Source organism: Petaurus breviceps, unplaced genomic scaffold (genome assembly GCF_028583685.1).
Source record: "Petaurus breviceps papuanus isolate PSGF00001 unplaced genomic scaffold, PetGlider_PUasm1.0 90604, whole genome shotgun sequence".
Taxonomy (NCBI): domain Eukaryota; kingdom Metazoa; phylum Chordata; class Mammalia; order Diprotodontia; family Petauridae; genus Petaurus; species Petaurus breviceps.
Window position 1 is genome coordinate 3,821,282 of NW_027187285.1, and position 19,410 is coordinate 3,840,691.

At 38.6% G+C, this 19,410-nt stretch overlaps 1 protein-coding gene across 2 annotated transcripts in view; it reads left to right on the plus strand.

The window, feature by feature from the left end:
- DZIP1L (DAZ interacting zinc finger protein 1 like) overlaps positions 1-18,484 on the plus strand; it is a 72,755-nt gene extending 54,271 nt beyond the window's left edge. For both annotated transcript variants that reach the window (XM_069063904.1, XM_069063905.1), the window contains 7 exons: positions 1,671-1,721; positions 4,131-4,264; positions 6,963-7,155; positions 12,530-12,749; positions 14,559-14,737; positions 16,056-16,195; positions 18,117-18,484. In XM_069063904.1, coding sequence (XP_068920005.1) covers positions 1,671-1,721; positions 4,131-4,264; positions 6,963-7,155; positions 12,530-12,749; positions 14,559-14,737; positions 16,056-16,195; positions 18,117-18,311 — 1,112 coding nt within the window. In that variant the 3' untranslated portion in view covers positions 18,312-18,484. The remainder of the gene's footprint in view (positions 1-1,670; positions 1,722-4,130; positions 4,265-6,962; positions 7,156-12,529; positions 12,750-14,558; positions 14,738-16,055; positions 16,196-18,116) is intronic.
- Positions 18,485-19,410: the final 926 nt, after the last annotated feature.

Consider the following 19,410-nt stretch of genomic DNA (forward strand, 5'->3'; position numbering starts at 1 on the left):
AACAGTGCTTAAAGCTTTGGTGGCAAGAACCTTCTTTTTTTGGGTCTTCAATAGCTGAAGCCTATAGTACCTGTAAGTGTAGTTAGCAGACAGAATCTCCAAAAGGGTTGCTTCCAGTTGATGGCTGAGGACACTGTCTGCTTCTTAGTCCTCTCCTCACTGAGGGTGGTTTTCCTCACTGGTCCTATTTCCCTTCCTATGAACCAAACCTGAGAGGTAGGAGTTATTATTAGCCCCATTTTACAGATGAAGAAACCAAGGCAGACAGAGGTCAAGTGACTTGCCCAGAGGCACACAACTAGTAAGCGTCCGAGGCTGTATTTAAACTCAGTTCTTCCTGATGCCAAAACCATCACTCTATCCACTGAGCCGTCTAGCTGCTTCTGTAGGACTTTAAAAGCCATGGAGTGCACCCTCCTTATTTTACAGATGAAGAAACTGAGGCACAGAGCAGTTAAGTTATTTTCTTAGACTCAGACAACTAATGTCTGAGACAGTATATGAATGCAGGTCTTCCTTACCAGTCTACTACCAGTAGTTCTCAAAGTGTGATCTGGGAAGCCCTGGTCATTTGTGAGGACAAAACTATTTTCAAAATAGTATTAAGAGGCTTTAATTTCTAAAATGATGTACACAGATGAAAATATAACCTTAAAAAAAAAAAACTCTTTGAGGAGGGGCCCTCAATTTATTTTTGTGTATAAAAGGGTTCTGAGGTAAAAAAAAAAAATAGTATGAGAACCACTGTATCATAAACCAGGCTATCTCTCTACTGCCATATTGTTTTCTCCTAGTTGGTGGTAAGCTTCTTGATGTCAGATGTTTTCATTTTTGTCTTTATACCCCCACCACCTCATATAGTAAGTTCTTAATAAATGCTTGTTAAATTGAATTGGATTGCTTGAAAGCGGAGCCATGAGCAAAGACAGAGCAGCTGAATGAGATGATGCTTTGGACTTCCACATTCCTCAATTCCTTCGTGTTAAAGAGGGTTAATAAGAGCAAGTTCACATGTAATTTTGGAGTTTTTTGTTTGTTTTTGTTTAACAAAGAACTTGACTCACTATTTTAAAACCTGTGAGATAGATATAACAAATATTTTACCCATTTTGCTGATGTGGAAACATGCCATGGTACTATAAGCAACCTGTAAACCTCGCTTCTTGAGAAGCTGCAGGATTGCTTGACTTGAGAATTCTGAGCTTCAGCAGGACTAAAGCTACCTCAAGTCTGACACCAATACGATAAGTCCCTGGGAGCCGGGGGGCACCGATCCTTTTGGAGATTCTGTCCGCTAGCTACTTTTACAGGTACTATAGGTTACAGCTACTGAAGACCCCCAAAAAGAAGGTTCTTCCCACCAAAGCTGCTTAAGGATGGACCAACTAGCCTGTGGTGGAAATGGAGTAGGTCAAATTTTCCACCCAGATAAACAGTGATACACTTCCAGAACCCTTCCAAGAAAAAAAAAAAAACAAAACAAATACGGAAACAAAGACTTAGAGTAGTTAAATGGCTTACTAAGACAGTAAGCGGGAGGGCTGACAATCAAGCTCAGGTTTTCTAGCTCTCAGAATGCTTTTCCCACAGGCTCATTGGCCTCTCAGGGGAAGAAATGTGGGGTGGAGATGGTGTGGGATGGAGCCCTTAACTATTTCTTTTCTTGGCAGTGATCCATCAAGTCGCAAAGACAGAAGAGACAGAAGATTCTACGGAAGAAGGTGGGATAGTAATATTCTTCTTTTTGTTTTTTCATGTGGATTATAGTTACAGATGCTCAAAACAGAAGACAGAGTTTCAGAAGCATTTGGGGGGGGGGGTGGAATGGGGATCCTGTATCTGCTTTTCTTCGAATGATTATATTTTAAGACAGAAACCTCTTTTTAAAGTGGGGAATTATAAATTTTTTGTCATTCTAAAGCAGTAATTAAACTATCTCTATAGTTAAGTAATATATCTAAGATAATGGAATAAAGACTAGACATCTAATTCCACTGATATACTGAACTCCCGGATAAGCATCACTCAGTCAGTATGTTTCAGAGGTAAACTCATATCCGGATCTTCCTGTATCTAAAACCAGCTCCCTATCTTACACACTAAACTTCTTAAGGCACATAGCCCAGTTGGCTTCGAAATAATAATCACCTTGCTGACTTAAAAATAACTGTTGCTAATTTTATGTCCTTAAATTCTCTTAATGCCCTCCCATGCCCTCTCTTTTCTTTCTAGAATCATTTAATACCAGCTCCTCGAAAAGTGCTTGCTTAGCCCTTAGCATTTGCAAATTGTATCAAAACAGTTGGGTGGTGCCATGGAGAGTGCTGGGTCTGGAGTGAGGAAGACCTAAGCTCAAATCTAGCCTCAGGCAGTTACTAGCCGTATGACTTTAGGGAAGTCAAATAACCTCAGTTTCCTCATCTGTAAAATGAGTATAATAATAGTGTCACTATCTTTCAGGGTTGTTGTGAGGATCAAATGAGATAACATGTGTGAAGTACTTGGGACATAGTGTATGCTGCATAAACGTTAGCTATTACTGTATTGCAAAGCAAATTCTTGAACTAGGTTCTTATCAAGGTATAAAAGCAAAAAAGGGTATGACCTCACAGCTTGAGGCTTATGTAATCTTCCAAACATGCACCAATAGAAAGATTGAAGAATACTTAAATATAACCTATCAATCATACATAACTGCTTCCAGTTTACTTTCTATTCAAGCAAATATGATTTTGCACGTAAAAAAAATCCAGACTTACAAAATACATAAATTCGAAGTGGAGAGAGGTTGAAGGGAAAATTGTTTGCTTGAGGTAAGAATTATTTTAGGGGTAGGGACTAGATCAATGATTTCATTGATATAGGCAACTCCCAGGTCAGGAAACTCCCTCTACCAAGGCAGTCAGCACCTTCTCTGGAAGTTACAGTCTTAGAGAGTTGCTTAGAACACTGAAAGGGTCAGGTGACTTGCTCTAGATCATAAAGACAATATATTTCAGAAACTGGATTTTAATCCTGGTCTTCTTAGGTCCAAGGTATGCTCTCTATCTATTATGCTACATTGACTCAAGAATCATTGCAAGATTTAAAAAAAATAGCTCTCCAATGGATTTTGTATATGTATATATGTGTGTGTATTAATATACGTGTACATATATGTATATGATTCTGTATATATTAATGAGAATTCAAGTTGCATTTAACTTTAGGAATGTATCTGTTACATAAAAAATGGTTATGGGATAAAATGAGTCCATATAAATACTAAGGGAAGTCAGAGTAAAGGAATGATGAATTTAAGTAGAGTTAGGAAAGATCTTAAGGATTGCTCCTTATTCTGTCAGGTTGAATTAACTTTGATGGACCCAGCTTTGCTTGTAGAAATGTGTCACACAGTCTGGGTCATGGACAGCCTATAGTCAAGACTGGTTATGTAAGGACTGTTAAGGAGAAAGACAGGCAGTAACCTGTACTGGAGAGAGGCAGGGCATGGGTTAAAGTTGTCAGAATCTAAAACTCTCAGTGATCTAGAAATATGAGGGGCAGAGTGGAGGCCAGAGAGTTTGTAGTTACCAGTGGGTAGGGACAAGTCAAGGATGCAGAAGCTGGAAAATTCATCAAAGTACAGTGGGACAAACCACTCTCAAAGGGAAGGAGATGTGGGAGAAAAGTAAGTGGTACATAACAGAAATCTGCAGTTTCTTGCATGGTCCTCTTTTTTTCTGTTCTACATATATGAAAAGAACCATTTTACTTGGTGTTTGATAAATTCAGAATAAATGAATGAATGAACAAACAGATAACTAGCTAACTAAAATCAGTGGTGAATTCAGAAGGTTTGAGTTTAAGATATTGGTGCAAGTGAATAGAATCCCCAAAGTGAGTCTAATTCTTGAGCGGGACTTAATTACGTCTTTGGCGCTTTTTGCTGTATGTGAGCCCTGCTGTGCTCACAGGTGTACCCATTAGGAAACTATAGCCAGATGTCTGTTATCAGAGGCTTGCATTGCAGTTATCATTATAGGGCAGTACTTACAATTATGGTCAAATTTGAAAACTAGCTCTGTTGAGGATAGGAGACATTTGAAAAGGGTTGGTCAGCTGACCTCAGTGATTTGACTGTGTTGCAGAGTTGGAGGACTCCTTAGATGGAAAGCGGAAGGTGCTGGAAGCATTAAGAAGGAACCCTAATTTAATGAAGCAGTTCCGGCCAATTCTGGAGGATACCTTGGAAGAAAAACTGGAGAGCATGGGACTCAAAAGGGCAAGTCTCTATGCATGAAGGAGTAACTAGTAACTATACACTTTCACTTTCTGAGACCTGTAATCAAGACATACGATTTTCTGAAACTAATGAATTATCTTTTACAATATAATTAACAAATTAACTAATTGTTCTTTCCATGCTTAGATTTAGCTGGAATATGTGTGTACACACACACACACACACACACACACACACACACACTACTTGAAGACTGCAAGGTTAAAAGGCAAAGAAAGAAGAACAATTAGTACATTAATGAATTGCATTTTGGTTCACACATTTACTATTTAAAATAATTGCTTTAAAACATTTGTAATGTAATGCCAAGGAAAGGCAACTTCCCAGGTTCAAAATACCAGCATAGGTGCTCTCTATTTTATTCAGTGACAAACCAAGAACAGAGAAGATCAAAACATGACATCATTCCAAATACAGCATTTACTAAGTGTGATTAAATAATCTCCAAGGACTACCCCACCCCAGGACCTTCCAATCATTCAATCAATTACAAAGTCCCTGTTCTAAATACTTCTCCACCCCTAGGCTATACCTTAATTAAGTCCACCACAAAGCCCCTCTTCTCAAATGTAGATTAGTTTCCAAACATAAGGTCAAAAGTTCCCCACCCCTGGATCACAATTGAATCTATCCCAGAGTTACATCAAGTTTAAACACAGCACTTAATACCCAAATGGAGCTCTTTTCTTCATCTTGACATGAGGCAAGTTCTCAGCAATCTTAGTTCCTGGGGAGACAAGGCTTAGCAAGGCCATAAGATACATTGCCAGTCCCTTCATGAATTTATCCTCTGTCTGTAGAACAGTCCTAGAACCCCTGAACACATTAGCAAAGCCCTCTCCCAGGATTTCTGTAAACATACAACAAGAAAATCCTTCTTCAGGGCTTCTGAACCAACAGAAAGGCTCCCAGACCCCTGCAACAACAGCACTGTCCTTCACCAGTGGACAGTATTCACTCTGTCTGCAGGACAGTCTCCAGACCCCTGCAACAACAGCACTGTCCCTCACCAGTGGACAGTATTCACTCTCTGTCTGCAGGACAGTCTCAGGGCTTCTTAACCAAATGCCAGGTTCCAGGACTTCTTCAACAGGACAGTCTTTCACCAGTGGACAAATCTGGCAAAATAACATCAAAACAGACAGACAAAGTACCAGCAAAACAGCCATGTCTCCTCAGTCCTTGGCAGCTCAGGGGGCAGGTCTCAAAAGTCCAGGGCAATTCAAAGCGGCCACCAGCAATCTCTTAGTCTCTCTCTCTCCACGAGGTGCTGCTTCCAAAAAGAACTTCCGCCTCTCTCCAGTGTCTCTCCAAATCTACGTCACCAGCTCCTCCCACTTCAGGACTTTCTTTTCACATCAACAAGCCCATCCCACAGGTGGGATTAACAAACTCTGGGTTTTAACACAATCAATTTGAAAACCAAGCCAATACAGGGGAATCTTTAATTGCCATTACTATCACAACATTAAAGTGGTAAAGTCTCCAGACTTGTTGCCTTGTTTGTAGGAAATCTGCTTCTGTAATCATGAGTGAGAGCAGAGTAATAATGAAAAAACAATAGTTAGTGTTTATGTAGTGTTTTAAGGTTTGCAAATCGCTTTGCAAATACTATTTTATCTAATCCTTACAACAATCCTGGAAGGTAGATGCTCTCAACACCATTTTTTTCTTTTTGGAGGGGAGAAGGTAGGGCAATTGGGGTTAAGTGACCTGTCCAAGGTCACATGGCTAGTTTTTTTTTATGGTAAGTGTCTAAGGCCGGATTTGAACTCAGGTCCTCCTGACTCCAGGGTTGGTGCTCTATTCACTGTGCTACCTAATCATCACAAATTAACACCATTTTAGAGATGAGGAAATTGAGGTAGACGGAGGTAAAAACACTCATCCAGGTCCCGTAGTTTAAATGTTTGAGGCCAGTATGAACTCAGGCTTCCCTCATTCCAGCTCCACCACTTTATTGAGTCCCCTAGTAGCCTCTCTATAGAGTGGCTACAGTGTTGGACTTGGAATTAGAAAAGCCTGGGTCCAAATCACATTTCAGACACTAATTGTGGGAAAATGGACAAGCCACTTAATATTTCTGAGCCTCTGTTTCCTCAGCTATAAATGAAGATAATAATAACACCTACTCACAGGTCTGGTGAGGAGATCAAATGAAATAAAATATGTAAAGTGCTCTGCAAACCTTAGCGTGATATATAAATGTGAGTTCTTATTATTCTCATTGTTATTCCTGGTGGCCTGAAAAAAAAGTATTTAGAATTAAGGTGACAAAGAAGATACAAGAAGAGCATCTCTCTCTTCTGACACAGATTCTTCTAAAAAATTATTTTTCCCAATTACATGTAAAAACAATTTTTAACATTCATTTAAACAGTTTTTGAGTTTCGGATTCTCTCCCTCCCTTCTTCCCTTCCCCCATCCCTGAGACAGTAAGCAATTTGATGCAGATTATACAATTCATTCACGCAAAACAGATTAGTCATTTTGTGATAGAACATATAGATTTTAAAAACATACACAGGAAAAATAAGGAAAGTGAAAAAAAAAGTATACTTTGATATGCATTCAGATTCCATCAGTTCTTTCTCAGAGGCAAATAGCATTTTTCATCAGACTTTTGACACAGATTCGTAATGGTACCTGTATCTATCATTTATTTTGGCTGTTTTAGGGTACCAAGGGAATTTCTGATCAGACTCACAGAAATTTGGAAGCAGTGTTAAAAGCCCACCGAGAACAGAAAGCCAAGAGGTTTTCAGAACTCCTTAGACTAAGGGACAAACTTATCAAGGAGGTTGCTCGAAAAATCCTTGAAAGGCAGCAGAATGAGAACATATTGTTACATCCTGCTAATGTGACCGCAGGTAAGTAGGTGGAAGAATTGTCTCTGGGAACCTCTGTGCATGAAACATGGGAAATTCCAGCTGGTGTGTCTCAATGTTTGCAGAACTTTGGGCTATGGAATGTCAGATTTGAATGACCCTTAAAAACCATCAAGTCCAAATCCCTCCTTTTAAAGATGAGACAGCTAAAGCTAGACAGATTAAGCAACTTGGCTAAGATAATAATTTACTTCTCTTCCTTAGTGTGAGAATCATAGATATTTTAGATCTGGACAGATCTAGACTTGGAGAACTCATCTTACAAAGGAGAAAGGTGCGGTCCAGAGAAGGAAGTAACTCACTCAATGGGGCAGCTAGGTGGTAGTGAGTGCATAGTATACTAGACCTGGAGTCAGGAAGACCTGAATTCAAATCCAATCTCAGACACTTACTAGCTGTGTGAACCCGGACAAGTCACTTACCCCCTGTTTGCCTCAGTTTCTCCATCTGTAAAATGGGGATGATAATAATAGCACCTACTTCCTAGCATTGGTGGGAGGATGAGATAATAATTGTAAAGGATTTACCACAATATCTATAACAGAATAGGTGCTATGTTATTATTATTTAGCTGTTATTATTATTACAGAAGAGTTAAGATTCAAACTCAGATCTTCTGATTCTCAAATCAAGTATTCTTTCCATTTCACCATCTTGCCTCATTCTGTTGTTCCATACTATCTCTCTCATAAGCTTAAATTCTAGGTCCTCTAGCAGAAACTGTCTGAAAAAGTTTCTTTGCTATTTCTTAACTACAAGATAAATGAATATTTAACACTCAGAGAAGCTATCCTCAACTTCTGCAGAGCTCCTTGGGTGGTATTTGTTACCATATCTATCATGCAAATTAATGAGCGCTGGACCTGAAAGAAATAAGGCTATTGGAAAAGGAAAAAATAGAATTACAGATGGTTAATAGGACCCTCAGATCTCATAGAGAACTAAATACTTCTAGTATTTCCTAATACTTCTACTGGACAAACATGCTAAGATTTTTTTTTTTTTTTGCTTTTTGGAGGGCAGTTGGGGTTAAGTGATGTGGCCAAAGTCACATGGCTAGTAATTATGTCAAGTGTCTGAGGCCAAATTTGAACTCAGGTACTCCTGACTCCAGGGCCAGTGTCTATTCACTTCACCACCTAGCTGCCCCTTTTTTTTTCTTAAACATGTTAAGAATTAAGGAATAGTTTTTGCTTACTAATGGATTTAGGGCAGCTCTTAGATTGTTAACCATTTCTTTCTTTTTTTTTAAAGCAATTGGGGTTAAATAACTTGCTCAAGGTTACACGGCCAGCTATTTCTGGGTGTGGTGCTAAGTGTCTGAGCCCAGATTCGGCCGGTGCTCTTGCTCGCTGTGCTACCTGGCCGCCCCTTAACCATTTCTTAATCAATGGACTTTCACTGTGTTTCTAGTTCCTTGATACCACAAAAGTACTACTATGTATATTGTTATATATTGGAATTTTCTTTTTGTCCTTGATCTTCTTGGGGCTGAGAGGGAATTTAATTAAGCTGTATTCCTGTTTATAAGTAAATTGAATCTAAGTCATTTCAGATGAAAATGTTCTTATCTTGTTCTTTAGGAAGCTCAAAAAAAGAATGGTTTTCATTGTCTTTAAGTAAATAATTTCAATTCTTTAGGATATTCTTTATATCTAATCTGACTTTCCTATTTCAATTCCCTCCCCCAAAATCTTCCATTCTTTTTTTCATAAAAGCAGAAAATGACTATCACCATTCTTCAGCCTAAGGCCACTATTTCTCTAATTGCTAATCTCTTCCTCCTCTTCTTCTTCACCTTCAGTCCAGTCAGGATAGGAGTAGGGACCTTTTATTCACTTTCTTCTACTTACTGCAGCTAGGTCCCTGGGGTGTGTGAGATGATATGTATTGTATTTTACTGATAGAAGTCAGGTAGCTTGAATATATTTGACTTAAAGAATCCTCTGGTATCTACTTGTATTTTAAAGTCTCCTTCAGAATACACCGCAAAGATTTCTCTTTGTTGGTCACCACAAAAGCTTGTTTCAACATTCTTTCTTATGCAGCTCCAAATCCTTTCCACCTAACTGTGTCCTGTCAATGTTTTCAGGCTCACCCCCGCCCTTTTATTTTCTACCACTATCCTAACCATGATCTCCCCTTTGCTGAGTTCCTATAGCATTTAAAAAAACCAACACTACAGTACTCTTCTAATAAAAACTTGATAATAGCACCTAGAACATGGCTCAGTAAGTGGTTGGTGAATTGAATACTATCCCATGTTGTATTATTCTCTTCTTGTTCCTGAGTCTTGCTTCCTAGGCCCCTTGTGATTGGGGGCATGTGTTATCTTTGTCTTGTGACTGTGTCAGCAGTAGACAGTGCTAGGTGCATAGTAGGGAAAAGAAAGGAATACACATTTACATCATACCTACTGTGTGCCAGGCACTGTGTTAAACACTTTTACAAATATTTAGTAATAGGTATTCAGGACATACTTATTGTTTAATACTATACCTTCTGGTTCCCAAGCTAGTATTTTTCTCACTTTCATGTTATTTGCAAGGTCCTGTTTTCCATCTTTCTCAGAAAGAACCCACTTCTAGGGAAATGTGCTCTTTTATAATCGACCATTTGATTTAATCAAATTTTATATCAGCATGAATAGAATGAATAAGGTATAGTTAAAATACTCAGTGTTTGAATTTTCAACTTTTATGTCATGAAAATTTCAGCAGACACATTTGACTCTTGGACTAGATGATACTGCTAAGACCTCTTGTGGAAAGAGAGCTTTCCTGCACTCTGGACCCAAGCTGCTCAGTCAAGAATACAGGCTTGAATGATAAAGTGTGGCTGTGTGTACACACTGCTGAACTGAGAGGCATTGGTGACAGGAATTCCTGGGAATGTGGCTCAGGCTGAAGCTATGGTGATTTAGCCATAAAATAAGCAATGCTATTCCCTGTTTACTTTTTGTGTTATACTCTCTGGAATTTCTTAAAAACATGTGGCCTTTTGCTCAGGTAAATACTGCCACCCAGGGCCTTAACTGGAAATTTCTTGATAAATCTAAAATGATTTGAGCTTTTGAGATTCTTTTTCCATCTGGCAAATTTGGCTTTTTAAGGAATTCTTCTCCTCATTGCCTTTTTGAGCCTTTTTTGCCATTTGAGTTAGTCTGTTTTTTAAGGTATTATTTTTCTCAGTCAGGCTGTTGACTCTCATTTCATAATTTTCTTGCATTGTTCTCATTTCTCTTCCCAATTTTTCCTCCACTTCTCTTATCTGCTTCTTAAGGTCCTCTATGGCCTATAACCAGCTCTTATTTTCCTTTGAAGCTTTTGGTGTAGGAGTTCTGACTTCATTGTCTTCCTCCTGTTCCATGCTTTGCTCCTTTTTGTCCTCAAAATAGGAGTCTAATGTTGGATTCTTCTGTCTGCTTTGTTTCCTTTGCCTGGTCATGTCTCCCTCAGTCACTTGACCCCTGGGCTTTTTGCCACAGTAGGACTCTGCCACCAGACAGGGGAGCTTTTGTCCCAAATGCTGGGGTTTTCTCATCTGCCAGAGATATTAGATGGGTGCCTTCTCTGAAGCCTCCACATGCTCTGGCAAGCTGGACACACACCCCAGGACCTCCACCCTAGACCGCAATCCAGATCCAAGCAATTTAAAGCAAGAGTGATTACCCCTTAGACTGGTGCTTGGTCCCCCTACACTCTGCAGGCCAGGAGCTGAAGCTGCCATGTGGTGCTGGCTGCCTGTGCTGGGCATCTCAGCGGCTTCTCGCCCCAGGGGCAAAAGCTGATGCACTCCCACTTACTTTGTCCCAAAGTCCAGACTGCACTGATCTCTCACTTTGTCTCATCTATGTGTTGATAATTCTGGAAACAGCCACAGCTGCTGATGATCTGGAGTCCCTCTGGCGGCAGCTGGTCAGATCTGCGACCTGCCCTGGTGCTAAAACCTCCGGCTCAAGAGGGCCTGGGCTTGGCTAACAGAGAGCTGCTCTGGCCCATTCCTGCCGGCCTGCCGGGCTGTCCTCAGCGGGAGGTTAGCTTCTCTGTGTCATTTTGTGGCTTCTGCAGCCCCAAAGTTTGTTCAGAGTCCCCTTTTTACATTGATTAGGGAAGGTGGAAGCCGGAGCTGCTCAGAGGTCCTGCTTCTTCTACTCCACCATCTTGACTCTGCCCCTCGTGTCTCCACATTTGAAAATGAAAACGCCCTCCAGAGAAAGAACTGAAGTCTGCATGTAGATTGAAGCATACTATCTTTCATTTTCTTTTTTTTGTCATTTTTTCCCCTTTCAATTTGTTTTTTCTTTTACAACATGATTAATAAGTGTTGGGCATAAAAGGAGCGAGAGAGAAGATCCCCGAGATTAAAATTGGAAGTGGATTTTATTGCCGGGGGACTGCCAGGGTCACATACCCAAAACAGACAGATCTAAAATGATTTGAAAACAGAGACTGCATCACCCACTTCACAGAGCAGGAATCCAGGAATTCCATGGAATAGAGTGGGAGAATCTTAGAACTGGGAGGGACGCTAGCAATCATTCAACAGATGAGAAAATTGAACTCCAGGGAGTTAAATAAGTGACCCAGGAGGTCTGTACAATTAGTGCCAAATCCATAACTATAACCCATTTTCCTGATCATGATCAGTTGTCTTTCTATTATCTCAAAGCCTTGACTTATCAAGAGAATCTTCAGGCAATAAAAATAGGGAAAAGAAGCCATGTTCTTGGGGTTTAAGTGAAGGGAAATGAGATGCTAATGTTTAACAATCTCTTGAACAAAGGCATTTTTTTTTCTGTTTTTGCCTTTCCTCTTAGTTTCCTTTTGTGTGTGTTCTAATAACTTGAGGATCAATTATTTCTTCAGATTGATATCTGCTACCTCTCCCAGTAGAAGATCTATTTTTATGTAAATTAAATTTAGTTCAATTAAACAAATCTGTACCGAGTGCCTATTATGCATGAAGGAATTTGTTTTATTTAGTATGGAATGATATTATTTTAGAGTGAGAAGGGACTTAGAGATCATTGAAGCCCTTCTCATTTTACAGATGAGGAAATTGAGACTTGGAAGGGGGAAGTGACTTACCTAAAGGCACTAGTTAGCAACTGATCTGGGATTATAACCCTGGTTCTATGAACTCCAATCCAGTGTTCAATAGGAGTTTTTGAAAGCAATATTCAATGTATTTGTAGGAGACTTGTCTGGGTCTGAGACTTCTATCCAACTTTTTCAACTTCTTCTTTCTCAATATTTCAGCCAAGATTTTTGCTTTCACCTGAGAACACTTGATGGGGTTGCCATCTGTGGCCAGCGTGACTGTGTGTTTATTTCAGTCTTATTTGTTTCTCTAGTCAAAGGTCAAAGGAACCCACTACCCACAAGAGAAGTTCAGCAGAAGTCCAGAAAGAGGCGAGTTGAATCACAATCTCAACGAACAGCATCACCTAAGCCAGCACCACCTCAGAGCAAAGCCAATCACACCCCTGCAACACCAAAGATTCCAGTTCCAACTCCACGGAGCAGAGTTCATGGTCCTACAGGTCCACCTGCTTCCCCTGGGCCTAGGCTGAGGTAATACTTAAGCTCACAGCTGCTGCCAATGATCTCTCTATGGTAACTATATGCATGGCTAAACCCAAGCTGAAGTCTACTCCATTCTTCACTGCCAAATTTTTCCTTCTGAAACTTAAATAACCCCTAGAAGCTGTGTACGAACAAGCTGGGTGTGGGGGGGGGGAGGGCAGAGGTAATTACACAGGACACACTTTTAAGTTTCATATGCATTATTAAAATTTTCCCCATAACTTTCTTAAGTCTAGACAATCCATAAAACAATGACTCAAGCCCTAGTTTGAAGCTGAGATGTATATGTTTAACTGAAAATGTATTGGCTTCCATATAAGGAACCAGTTTGAGTTGACTCCAGCATATTGTTGACTAGAGATCTGTTGAAAATTACTAGTGTTTAACATATGATGAAAGGATAGGATCTCAGTTCACTTAAAAATAAACATTTATTTACTTATAGTTGCAACATTCAATTCCACAATCCCTTGAGTTCTAAATTTTCTCACTCTCCCTCTATTCTCCCCTTGTCCCCCATGGCGGCATGCAACCAAATTCTACAAATACCTTCACATTAAACATTAGTCAAGTTGTAAAGAAGGATTATAACCAATGGAATGAACAACAAGAAAGAAGGAATGAAACAAAACAAAAAAGAGAGAAAGCTCACGCAGTTTGCTTCCATCTGCATTCAGACTCCGTGATTCTTTCTCTGGATGTGGATAGCCCTTTCCATCATGAGTCTTTTGGCATTGTCTTATAGCCTTGTATTGCTGAGAGGAGCCAAGTCATCACAGATACCATGTGTTTGTAATTGTGTGCAATGTTCTCCCGATTCTGCTCCTCTCACTCAGTTTATAAAATTCTCTCCAGGTTATTATGAAGTCCATCTGTTCCTTATTTATAGCACAATAGTATTCTATTACATTCATATACCACAACTTGTTTAGCCAACAATCTGACTGGTGAGATGTGGTACCTCAAAGTTGTTTTGATTTGCATTTCTCTAATCAATAGTGATTTAGACCATTTTTCATGATTGTAGATATCTTTAATTTCTTCCTCTGAAAACTGTCTGTTCGTATCCTTTGACCATTTGTCAATTGGGGAATGACTTGTATTCTTATATATTTGACTCAGTTCTCTGTATATTTTAGAAATGAGGTCTTTATCAGAGATACTGATTGTAAAAATTCTTTCCCAATTTTCCACTTCCCCCTAATCTTGGTTACATTGGCTTTATTTGAACAAAAACTTTTCAATTTAATGTGATCGGAATTATCCATTTTACATTTCATAATGCTCTCTAACTCTTGTTTGATCATAAAATCTTTCCTTCTTCATAAACCTGACAGATAAACTATTCCTTGTTCTCCCAGATTGCTTATAGTATCAGTCTTTATATCTAGATCGTGTACCCATTTAGACGTTATTTTGGTATATGGTGTAAGATATTGGTCTATGGCCAGTTTCTGCCATACTGTTTTCCAGTTTTCCCAGCAGTGCTCACTTCTTAAAAATATGAAACCGTGACCTCGGATGATGTAGTTTCTTTTTTTTAATGTATCTTAAATTTAGTATGATAGTAAGAAAACTGTCCTTCTTATCTATACCCTCTTCTGAACTTTCTTCTACATATGTATATAGTCTAGGCTATATCTTATATTCGTTGCTTTTTGCATCTTTGATACTCTCTAGCACATTGAACTTTCTGGAATACTTTTATACCTATTATTTCATTTCACTTGCATATAAAAATGTTACTCATGTGCCTACAGAAATGACTTTACCTTCCTCCTACATTTGTATACCTAGCACCCCAACTTTCACATCTGAAGATGATTCAGAAGGAGACCATATTTCCCATCCAAATCTTCAAGCCCCTTCTAGGATAGTTGCTACAGATGACAATGACTGGGATTGGTCTGATACTGAAACCTCTGATGAGAAAGTCCCTAAACCTATGGCAAGTTCTGGTGGAGTAACTTCCACAGGTAAGTGAGCACTTTTTTTTTTTGATTGATGAAGTACACAAGACACAGATTTATCTGGCTAATTTAAATGTCCTTTAGTCTTCTCTATTTCTGTGTGTGTGGTGACATCTTTTTCTATATATGATAACAGAGATAGAAGCCAATGTTATTTTTTAATAATTCCCTAGGTTAGTAGAGAGATCACAAAAATTAATTTGTATTTTCCCCACTTTTATGATACAGTTCAATTGCTTAATTAGCATTCAGAATTTTATTTTAAATTGATTAGCCCTGTGTAGCTTTAGACTTTCCACCTGTTAGTTCCCAGAATAACAAGATCTTGAAAGGTTATCATTGACCTCATTTATCTAAGGCACTTTAAAAATAAAAGGGTATGTAGCCTGATCTTAAACTTATCTAGAGAAGAAACATCTACAATCTCTGGATGTCATTTTTTTTCTTTCTTTCCATCCCTTTTCCATAGAGGGAGAATTTTATATTCTTCCTCTTCTTGTTATTTATAATTGCTCTGGTTGGAAATAAGAGGGAACCTAGAAGAGTGCCTGGACATACATTGTAATATTTGTATACTAGTCAGTGAGTCATCAGGGCAACTAGATGGTTCAGTGGATAGAGTTTTGGGCCTGGAGACAGGAAGACTCATCTTCCTGAGTTCAAACTGGCCTTAGATACGTATTAGCTGTGTAACCCTGGGCACTTAATCCTCTTTGCCTTGGTTTTCTCTTCTGTAAAATGAGCTGGAGAAAGGAATAACGAACCATTCCAGTATCTCTGCCAAGAAAACCTCCAGTGGGGTCACAAAGAGTTGGACATGACTGAAAAAATGACTCAACAACAAGAGTGAGTCATCATGATCATTGTATATATTACCAAATCTTTATTAAGTTTCTCTTCTGCAGAGTGAGAAGTAGTGCAGAGTCATGGATAGAAACTTGGAATAAGGAAAATCTGGGTTTAAGTGTATATATATAAACTAGTTATGTAATCATCAGTAAATCACTGGATTTTTCCATGCCCCAGGCAACTAATCCTGAGACTAAATTGAAGAGGAGTTGCTGATCTGTATCAGTGGAAGGAATTTCCATACCAGTACAAAAGTAGACACAATAAATACTTTTTGATTGATTTTTCAACAAACACAAACTTTGCTTCTCCATCCTCTTCCCAATTATTTCTTCTTTCTCTTTACTTGTTTTTTCTTTTGATCTTCATTTACATTTTTGTAAATTTTACATAATTTACATTACTTGGACCAGGTGATTCCAACAGGAGAACATTTGCATTTAGTGCTATTCTAAGTCCTTTGATTCTTACTTAGGTACTCGAGTACAGTCACTAGCTAAAACTCTAGAAAAACAGCTAGTTACTCCAGGAAAGAAGCCTGCTGGAGGAGTGAACCTTTTCTTAGCCTCTGATGCTGGACCATCTAAAACAACCACCTCAGCAAAGAAACCCCAGGTAACCTAAAGAGTTTAGTGTTAGTCACATTTTACTAAGTTAGTCATTTACTTTTAAGTTGTGGTCACTCACAGAAGCAATGAGGAATGAGGAATCCTTGAGTTTGAGGAAATTAAAAATGAAAAGGAGACTTGATTAATTTTTCCTACCTATTTCATATCCTATTTTGGCAGCAAATGCCTGTTTAAATGAATGATTATATATGACAACTTAAGTATCCACACCAGGGAAGAGAAAAAGAAACCCAGGCATAAAACTCATGAGTCCAAAGATTTCTGAAAAGATATTCTCTAAAGATGATTGGAAATGGGAGTGAAGTACTGGGGGCCCCCAAATCTGCATACAGATTGGAATGATGATGTACTATTCTCCATATTAGGATGATGTGGCAGCTCCTAGATGACTTTGGCTTTTTGCATAGGAAAAGTCCCAGGATGAACAATAAGGGAATTTGTGTTGCTAGGCTATGCTTATTTACAGATGGGGTTTCCCCCCTTCATTTTGGAGGAGAGGTAAAGAGAGGTGAAAAAGAGAGAAATTTTTTTTTTTTGTTAATTGCAGTAAAATAAAATCTTAAAGGTGACTGTTGCAAAGCAAGATATCATAAGCTACTTCCATTTCCTGATCTACTCTTTGTTTTCTTTCATTTCAGTACCTGATAGAGTAGAATGAGAATACTGGTATGTTTTATTGAAAGTTAGGTAACAAGGGGGATGTGGATCAATCAATCGATCAATATTTATTAAGCACCTACTGAATGATCTTGGGCAGCACAGTTCATAGAGTGCCAGGCCTGGAGTCAGGAAGACCTGAGTTAAAATCTGGCCTCAGACACTTGCTGTATGACTCTTAGCAATTCATTTATCCCTTTTCATCTCAATTTCCTCATCTGTAAAATGCTCTTGAGAAGGAAATGAAAAACCACTCCAGTATCTTTGCCAAGAAAACCCCAAATGGGGTCATAAAGAGAGATACAACTGAAATAACAAACAAGTGGTCTTTGCTATGTGCCAAGTACTATAGAGCCATCTGGGCCTAGATGGACACTCATCAATGAGGTTATATTATTGGGGGAAAAAAAGAATGGAAGACTAGCCAGTTGTAGGGATGAAAGTAAGATTCATTCAAATTATCTGGCAAATGCCAGAAGAAATGACCTCACCAAGAAGGAATCAAAGATCTTATAGAAGTGTCCATGTTTTTTTTTTCTTCTCGTTATAGGTAAGGTTTTTAACCTCTCTCTCAGTTACCTCATACATAAAATGGAGATAATAGTACTTGTACTATCAATCTCATTGGTTGTTGTGAAGAAAGTTATGTTGTTGACTTCACAACACCACAAAAGTGTGAATTGGTTTTAGTAGCAATTGGTTCATTTGTATCATTATTACATCTCAGAGTATTTGGCATTGAAACCCTTTGATGTTGGGCTTTCACATGTTCCAAGTCCAAGAAACTTAGCTCTAGTGATCCCTCCATGTCATCATCTATTTATATTGAATTTTAAGGTTTACAATTAGTTGTGCAACCCTGGACAATTCACTTGGCCTATCTCTGCTTTAGTTTTTCTTCATCTGTAAAATGGGGTAATAGTGGCATCTACTTCACAGGGTTCTTGTGTGGATCAAATTAAATAATATCATGTAAAGTGATTTGCAAACCTTAAAATTCAATATAAATTCTAGTTATTATAATTATTATTTGCCAAGTAGAACATTTATTAGATATACAAAGTATACTACAAGATTTCAGAAGCAGTTTCTAGAGTGAATGGCATCTGAAGGAAAGAAGAAATGCTCTTTCTTTCTTGCCACTTTCTACCTAAATACTTTGACTTTATTTTAATCCCGATGTAGTATATACTTTGACTACTTATTTCCTCCTTTATAAGATTGTTAATTCTTTCCTATTCTCACTACAGTTTTCTGAAGATGACAGTGACTTAGATATTTCCTCATTGGAAGAGATTCTTCAGGATTTGGATGTGAATGAGAAGAAAAAACAGCCACAGCCCCTGTCCCACTCTCATCCAGTTGAGAAGCATGGCAGGGTCTCCACAGACTCTCAGAGCACCAGTGTCTGGAGTTCAAGTAGCGCCAGGATTGTGGGCTGGTGATTTGCATGGACATGACTCCCAACTTGTGGGGGAGACAGTGACATCCCATCAACACCTTCACAATGGCAACAAGGAGTCTCCATCTCACACATCTTACCTCTTTTTGTTGACCCTTTATGCATCACTTCCATTTCCATTCTAATCCATAAAAAATAAACATTTTTTTAAGCACCTATTATGTGTCAGACCTTGTTCTAAGCACTGCGGTTATAATTAATTAAAAGAAAGATATCCCCTGCCCTCTAAGAGCTTACAATCTAAAGAGTTTTTTTCTGAACTCATTTCTGAACATATCCCTTCCTTCTCCCATCCCCAAGAAGCCCACATCTAATAAGAGACTAAAAAAGAAAGAGGAGAAAAATACAGTTGAATAGAACCAATTAGCATCATTTCTGAAAGGACATGTAGCATTCCACATTCATAGTTCCCCAACCTGTTCAAAGAAAGGAGGGAGGTACATTTTCTCAACTATTATTCAGGGGTAAGTTTGGTCACTATAATTATGTTCATGTTTTTCTAGGATTCTTCCCTTTTGGAGGAAAAAAAAGTGTAGAACAAGGGTGTGTAAAATACATATGGATGACTACCTTCTCTACTCCTCCATAGTACTTTCCCAACCTAGTATATATACTCTGCCTGTAGGAGAATGCTTAGGTTATGTTCTCCTCAGGCCATATGGCAGGGAATATATCAAGGTCATAGACTACATCTGTGGAATAATGGGTATTTTTCTTCTCCAATAGGAGAAAGCCAGGAAAGAGAGCAGGAATGAAAACAAAGACAGTATTGTCCCTGAAAATTTTCCAGATTCACACAATTGGTATAAAGGTGGAAAAGAAGACTTCTCTTTTGTTTTTCCCTCTTTCAGTTGCGATTTGATCAGTAAGGATAATAGAGGACTGAAGAGATTACATAGGACTTTTCTATGATCTTGATATATTCCCTGCCATATGAGTGTGAGATGATAGCATTTTCCAAAGAGTTTAAAGTTTTGGCTATTATAGATTGATGAATCTCTCTTCTTGCCTATTCTAAAAGCCAGAGAGACAGACAGAGAGAGAGAGAGAGAGACAGAGAGAGACAGAGACAGAGAGAGAGA